The 8,300-nt window shown below is 43.5% G+C and overlaps 1 protein-coding gene across 1 annotated transcript in view; it reads left to right on the forward strand.

The window, feature by feature from the left end:
* Positions 1-5,281: 5,281 nt before the first annotated feature.
* Positions 5,282-8,300, forward strand: part of CCDC175 (coiled-coil domain containing 175) — a 57,184-nt gene continuing 54,165 nt past the window's right edge. Inside the window, exons 1-2 of the mRNA XM_081829758.1 lie at positions 5,282-5,682; positions 7,902-7,996. Of these exons, the coding sequence (XP_081685884.1) occupies positions 5,526-5,682; positions 7,902-7,996 (252 nt within the window). The 5' untranslated portion in view covers positions 5,282-5,525. The remainder of the gene's footprint in view (positions 5,683-7,901; positions 7,997-8,300) is intronic.

Consider the following 8,300-nt stretch of genomic DNA (forward strand, 5'->3'; position numbering starts at 1 on the left):
AACTCTTGATTTCATTACAATAATTTTCACTGAGGGTTTATGGCCAAGAGGTTTAAGGAAGGTGAGGGATACAGAAAGGACATTAGTATTTGTATTTCAGAAGAAATGCTTTGTATTTTCCATTTAGTAGAAGGAAAAGATAGGAAAAAGCATGGGGTCTTTGGTAAGGACATCATTATTCTGCTGAAGCTTCATAATTCCAGTATGTAAAATTCCACTTTACAAATGAAGAATGGAGATGACGAGGTGAAACCACCTAAGCCAATCTAAAACCATTAGCAAATGGTGCAATCGGTATTTGATCCAAATCTCTCTAGCCCCAAGCAATTGCTGGTGATGGATGAAAACAAGTAGTCAAGAGACAAAGTTGAAAAGGAGAACTCTTAATCAGGTGTTGTTCCAAACACCAATGTGGTCTGCCCATGGCATAGCTCCATCAGGGACACTAATCCATCTATTTGCTTCTCTAATGATCTGCCATTACCTAGGGGACTTGCTCTTCTTGCCATTTTGCCACAAATGACTGTGTGATGAATCACACAGTGACTCACATTTGCCACAAATGACTGCTGAGAAGTATAGCCTAACTATGAGGCACTTCAGAAGCTGTGAGAAGTCCAAGGAGTAGGGAATCTTTCTCTAATATATAATGATCTTGTAGACCTAGTTATAAAGTCAATGCAAAGGCTTAAATGGGAGAGATCCTACCAATATAGGAGAGGACCAAGACACCCTTTCTATTCAATGGTAGAAGCTGCACTGATTTCTTTGTAATCCTTAGGAAAGGCCCACCCAGCCAGCTGGTTTGGGCCTGATGTTGCAGCTAATCAATATTAGTCTGGATAACATATGTATGGCTGAGATTCCATTGGTAATCCTCTAGCTATTTTGAAGCTTCTTCTCTCCTGCCAACTCTACAGAAGCTGGAAATCCAGACACTCACTGTCCTAAACCTCCCTTTCATGGGTGGTCTTGTGACCCAACTATTGAGAAATAAGGTGTAAAAAGGACTCTGGGCAGATTTCCTTCCCTGATGAAAGGGAAAATGGGGTTTCTACATGACTCCCCTTTCTACTTCTTCCCAATTTGTACAAGGACATGATGTCTAGGGTTACGATAGTCATCTGTGACCATGAAGGAACAAGCCAGAGGATGAAACACAACATGCTCAAGATGGCAGGGCATTAGACCAAAAGGTCTTATTGGCCAACCACTGATGGGGAGGCAAGGTCATATGCCAGACATTAGGCCCTGTACTTGACACTGGTAGCGTCAAGAGTGAGGAAGACACAGACTCAGCTTGCTAGAATTCTCACTTCTCGAGGATTTGAGCAGGGTCCAGTACTGAATCATCATGGATCCTGGTATACTGAACACAAAGCACTGCAACATGCAACCACTTTCCATATGGGAGATGTTTGACACATCTATCAAGAATAGTACCTTGGCCAGGTCTAACCCAGGGTCTAGAAAGAGAACTAAGAGGTTGAGGTTTTCCCTGGAGGTACTAGATTTATGGAAAGAAGCAACAAAAAGAGCAAAATCATCCTCAAAGCCCATGTAGACCTCAGATACTGCAGAAATTGCAATGAGCCTAAATACAGGGGTATATATATTCCTATACAAGTTAGGGGTCAAACTCCAGGCAGTAGTTGGGTTCTCCTGGCCCCCTCAGCAGCAGAAGGTAAACAGAAACAACTTGCTAACCACAACTCAACCAAAAAATCAATCGCAGTATGGGACTGGGGAATTCTAATATGTTATCCCGGCTACTAAGCAAAAGTCTGCCTTAAAAATATTAACTGGATCAGGGGCGCCTGGCTGGCTCAGTTGGAAGATCATGTGACTCTTGATCTCTAGGTCATGAGTTGGAGCCCCACACTGAGTGTAGAGATTACTAAATAAATAAACCTAAAAAAATTAACTGGAACATGAATGTATCTGTATTACTGAAGTTAAAAAGATGCACAAGAGAAGTGAGATGTGGCTTTTGACTCATTGAACAGCATCTATAGCCAATGAAGGGTCAGAAAGCTTTTTTACATACTCAACTATATTAAGTTTGTATATTTTCTTTATTTTTTAATTTAAAAAAGCTTTACTTTGTTTCTAATTACAAAGGTATACATCCTTATGGAGAAATACTTAAATACAGAAATAAGTTCACATTACTCATTATATTAGTTTCCTATTGCTGCTATAGCAAATTATCACACTTTTAACGGCCTAAAACTACAGAGATTTATTATCTTACCCTTCTGGAGGTCAGAAGTCTCAGTGGGCTAAAATCAAGGGGTCAGCAAGGCTAGGGTTCCTCTGAAAATTTTGGGGGAGAATCTCTTTCCTTGCCTTTTCCACTTTCTAGAAGCCATCTGCATTCCTTGGCTCATGGCCCTTCCTCCATCTTTAAAGGCAGCAAGGTAGTGTCTTTAAGTCTCTAACTCTGATACTGATTCTCTTGTCTCGCTCCTTCACTTCCAGGGACTCTTGTGATTACATTGGACCCATCTGGATAATCTAGAATACTTTCCCTATCTCAAGGTCTACTGATTTTTACCCCTAATTCCATCTGCAACCTTAATTATCCCTTACCACGTAATACAACATAGTCACAGGTTTCAGGGATTAGGACATTTTGGGGAGGCATTATTTTACCTACCACACCCACTATTTTACTAACCAGGATTAACCACAGTGAATATTTTAGTGAACAATTCCTTCCAGACCACTCTGCATGCATATGCATATAGAGATCTACCTATATACTTATTTATGTATATAGATATATAAAAATTGAATATTACACTTATCTTTTGCTACTTGCTTTTTCCACTTAACCTCATGGGAAATGTGTGTAGATTTCTACCCATTATTTTTAATAGCTACCACATTATCACTTTACCATTGAATAATATTTTTTGAGTAAATACCATGTGTTGAACACAGCATTAAGTGCTCACTTAATTTAGTCCTTACAACATTCCTACGAACTAAGAGCTATTATCACCACCACCATCCCTTCAGAGCAAGGACACTGGAGGGCGTTCATAGAGAGATTAACTTGCTCAAGAGACACCGTTAGTGGTTAGTGGTAGTACTCATTTTAACTACCCTATAACCATGCTCTTCACCACATGGTGACCTGCTTCCTCGGATATGCCACACAGACGTCCCTTAGGTTATTTAAACCTAGTGTCCTACTATAAACCATTTTGGCTGTTTGTAATTTTTTACTATTGAAAATAGAACTGAAATAAACAAGATCATACCCATGTCCTTGGACACACTTGTGATGATTTAAGAACAATTCTTTGAACTATTACTATATGCTAAGACTCTTCTTTTTTTTTTACGCTAAGACTCTTTATATGTATTTCCAAAATGTCCCTCAGACAAGGTACAGTAATTCACACTCTCAGTGTCAACACTTTGAATTATTATTCTTTTTAATCTTAATAATATAATGAGGCAAATGGATGTATTATTTTTTCTTTGCTAATTTCTTTAAATGTTCTTTCAATATATTTCTTGAGAATTTTTTTTCTTTTATGAAGTGCCTGTTCATGTTGTTTGCCCAGGTTTCTATTTGGGAATTAATAAAGTTCCTTTTAAAGGATGGTTTGGATTTTGTAAAGGTCATCCCACATAGAAGGAACGATGAGGCAAAGTAGAAGCTGAAAACAGCTCAGAAAACATGTTCAGGAAAAAGAATGAAAATAGACATAAAAAGTCAAAATCTAAGGACACCTGGGTGGCTCAGTCGGTTAAGCATCTGCCTTTGGCTCAGGTCATGATCCCGGGGTCCTGGGATCGAGCCCCACATCAGGCTCCCTGCTCAGCGGGGACTCTGCTTCTCCCTCTTCCTGCCGCTCCCCCTGCTTGTGCTTTCTCTCTCTCTCTCTCTCCCCGTCAAATAAATAATTAAAATCTTAAAAAAAAAAAAGTCATAAAATCTAAAACAAATCCAGTAAGGCCCCCTTAGAGATTGGCCTCATTCATAGACAATGGAGAGCAATGTGGTCCAAATGAGGTGATGAGCAGGAAGAACATTCTGGTTACAGCATACATGTTGGCTTGCGGGGACCAGTGTGGGTAGCTCAAGAAGAGAGGAACTTCCCACGGGGAAAGTGCTACAAGGGCTATAGAAACGAAAGCGGACGGCGGGAAGGCGCCGGAGAGACGAGAAAGCTGCCACAACCCTGGGCTGCGCCCACGTGCGCACACCGACTGCTGAGCGGTTGCCGAGAGCGAGCGGCACCGGCTCCCGCTGCTGCTGTCTCTGGAGCCACCAAAACTACGGGGACTTGCACTCCACTGTGGCCTCTCCTGGAGACTGGCCCAGAAATGGCTTCTTGGCCGGCTAATGTCCCACCAGTGTCTCCTCCTGGTGGGACTTCGGAAACCATCTGGCAAGAGCATTTGAGAAGTGCAGTTTCCGGGCTTCCTGCCTCTGCCACACACAGGAGCGCACAGAAAAGCAGGGGGGAGAGGGGGATCGGAATGCCAATAGACCCAACCTAGCAAAAGAGGGGACCCAGGAGAGTGTCCCCCGCCAGGATACGGCTCTCCCTGGAGGGAGGCCTGGATTCTAGAACTAGTTTTGTTACTGATGTGCTGGTCTCCTCCAAGGCAGTATAGCAGAGTGATTCGGCGCATAGGGCTCAGTGTCCTCATTGGAAAGTGGTAAATCATCACCACTTCAGAAGATTTTGTAAACGTTAAATGGGTTACTGTAAAGGACTAAGAAGGTGCCTGCAAAGTAGTAAGCATTCAACAAATGATAGCTATTGTCACTGTCACTATCTGATTTTAGTTTGCCGTCTGTAAAGTTTTAAGAAGAGAGTTAAGTCATCTTTGCTGATTTGGCGCCAGCCAGAGGAAAGGGAAACTAATGGTTGCCCTCAATCTGAGCCTGGCACGGGGCTGAAATTTGGAGATGCAGAGAAAAAATGAACAGTATCCCTGCCTCCAAGAGCTCACCGTTTCATGAGAGGACAGAGGAAAACCACTGATTCAAGGTAAAACGCGCTCAGTGACAGACTAGATCCAAGGAAAGTTCTAGAAGAGTACAGAGATGGGTTTGGCAGCAGAGTGGGAAGATCTATACGGACTCCACTTTAAATCCAAAATCATGTTCGGTGACCGTGGGCAGATCACTTAGTCATCCCCGCCTGCTCCCCAGTCCGTAAAAGCGGAGCTAGTAGGACCTGCCTCCCAAAGCCGCCGTGGAAATCAGAGCCCCTCCTGTAGGCGCTGGCACAGAGATGCGTTCACAAGTGAGCATTACTACGACTCCAGTGCTCCAGACAAACGTCCAGGACCCGAACAGACATGCAAACGGCAGGCGGAAGGGCCGGCGGGAGAGCGGCCCCGCCCCCCAGGATCGCGTAATTACAGCGGCTGAAGTTAACAGAACCTGGGAGGCACCCACCCCCGGGGGCGCACGGGGCCTCGGCGTCTCTGTCGCCCGTGGCAACCGGCCGTCCTGGCGTCAGGCCTGAGAGGCACCGCGCAGGAGCAGCAAGATGGCCCTGAGCTCCTGGTCCCCAGAGCTGGGGTTCGGCGAGAAGGCGCTGCGGGAGGCAGCCGTCTCCGCCGGCCCCTCCCTGGAGCTGTGCACCTTCCCCTCCTCCCTGGGCTCGTCGGTGGCGACCGCGGCGCTGGAGCAGCTCTTGGTTGTGGGTGAGACGCCTGCGGGCGCCGGGAGGGACGGCGCCTCGGAGGTGGCACCTAGCCGGCACCGGGAGGGGGGGGCCCTCAGCCGGGACCTTCCTGCGGGAACCCGGGGTGTCCACGCTACGGCAGGGCCCTCTCAGGCTCCTTGGGGGGAGAGAGAGAGAGAGGCAGCGCGGGGGGACCCAGGGCTCAGCTCTCCTGCTCTAGTGCCAATGGAGTGACTTGGCCCGGCTCACACTAGCAACTGGTGACAAACTCCAGGCAAAGCTTGGACTCTCGGGCCACTGCCATTTGCCTGCGACTGGGATGCCCACCTGCATTTAGATTATGCATTTAATTTCAGCTTCTCCCTTCTTTTCTTTGCAAGTTAACTTCCTCCAACATTTTGTCATGATAAAGTGGAGAATTTAACAGGCAAACAAGAAAGGGAGTGTTTAAGAAGCTCCTCTTGTATTAAACAAGGAAAATTAGACAAGGATGTTGAGGAGATGCAAACATAATAACCTTGGATGGGGCCAGGTTAAAATGCTTCTTCAGTTAGAAAGCTGAACCTGTAATTAAGACACCTAAGTTTAAGGTAAGATATGGTCCAGGAAAGGGCATTTCTTGTTTAGCTCATAAACCATTTAGGCCAAACAACAAAGCCTCTCCTTGCTTTACTATCAGCATCTCATGGCTTCAAGGTAATCATATTGATTTCTATTATAATGTTACTGTTAGTTTGGGGTCGTTTCTTTTTTCTTCTTAGATGTACTAATTTAACTTCACAATTCCTGTGAGATAGGCTTGCATGAGTACCATCATGGAGAATGTTAACCACCAAAGAGACCTAAATGAGTCACTATCATTGGCCATGGTAGAGCTAGGGTCTTGAACTTTCTTCATACTTGATCAGCATGTGCATTTCATCCCAGTACTTCTGTGCAAATATTTTTCTGCTAATAATTTCTGGACTCTCAGGAAGTTTTTTGTAGGAAGAAACTTCATTAAGCCTCTTGTGGGAGTTAGAAAATATGCAGCTCTCCAGCCCATTTGCAAGTGGGAACAGCTTGTGCTCATTGACTCCATTAGAAGAAGGGGAAGGTGATAACAGGCAAGGCCTGTCCCTTCCAAACACCTGCTTGCTTGCAAACTCAGTAACTGACTTTCACTTGGTTTGAGAGCTTAGTTCATTAAGAGCATCTGAGTTCCCTGGAACTGAGGGCAGAAATTGTTCTTTACGCTTCTGAGGGGTGAGTATGGCCATGAAGGCCAAGGACTCTGGAGTCACACCTGTGTTTGCATCTAGACTCTCTCAGTGATGGGCTCTGTGACCTTGAACATATGACATAACCTCAAAAGTCAGATTTCTCAGCTGTGAAATGGGAGTCATCACAAGATTATAGTAATCAACTTAGATAATGCATGTAAAGCATTAATCCCATCAAACTTATCCCACACATGAAGATGCAGGCCTGGAATTCATGTGGACAAAGTCCGGGTAACTCAGGGGCGCCAGAGCCAAGGTAAGTAGAGCTTCCTCTGTTCTCTCTCCTCCTTTTGTCCATTTTTCCCCTTCCTTCTTTCCATTTGGTACGTATCCAGTCTTCATTACCATTGCTAACATTTCATAAGCCTCTCTTCTCATGTGCTTCCTACTTACAGTGTATGAGGGAAAGGAGAGACCCTTCATATGTCAATGAATGAAAAGGCCTTAGGAGCTCTGTCTACCTCACGCCTACCAGTTTTACAGATCTTTACTCTCATCCCAGGATTTAAATATTGGCACAGAAGTAAAAATGACATAAGGGACTTTGAAACAGTTAAATAAATGAGTGGGTTTTTTGCAAAATATTATATTTACATGTATACAAATATAAATATATATACTATGAAAACATTCTCAAACCTATATTATAGGCATGTTATATTTATTCCTTTCATAAATATTTATTGAATTTTTTGTCCTATTCTATATAGATTCCTTCTTTCTCCCATGAGAGAGGCAAAGATGGAATATCAAGAGGAGTTTGTCCTCAAGAAGCATTAAATATGTACCTAAGTGAGAATACTATGAATTAGGAAATACGGTCAAAAGAGATTCATATTAAGTTCTATAAGAATTCAGAGATAGAAGATATAATTTTCAGCTGTGCAGGCATTTGAGCTAGATCTAAAGGGTTAAATGGGATTTGGACAAAAAAATAAGAGATCTTCATTTTCTTTCTTTTTTTTTTTTTTTTTAGAACAATCACTACAAAGTGACTACTTTAAATGCAACGAAGAAGCTAAGACCTTTCTTAAGGACATTGCTATCGCTGTTAAGAAATTGGTATTGTATTATCTATAAGAACTGTTTTCTTTTTCTTTTTTTTTAAAGATTTATTTTATTTTATTTATTTGAGAGAGAATGAGAGAGAGCACATGAGAGGTGGGAGGGTCAGAGGGAGAAGCAGACTCCCTGCCGAGCAGGGAGCCCGATGCGGAACTCGATCCCGGGACTCCAGGATCATGACCTGAGCCGAAGGCAGTCGCTTAACCAACTGAGCCACCCAGGCGCCCAAGAACTGTTTTATTTTTCAATCTTCCACTTATTTCTTCATCAACTTTTAATTTAGTACCAACTCTGTTCAAGATACTTGAAT

Source organism: Leptonychotes weddellii, chromosome 9, assembly GCF_054177405.1.
Source record: "Leptonychotes weddellii isolate Sample4059 chromosome 9, ASM5417740v2, whole genome shotgun sequence".
NCBI lineage: Eukaryota > Metazoa > Chordata > Mammalia > Carnivora > Phocidae > Leptonychotes > Leptonychotes weddellii.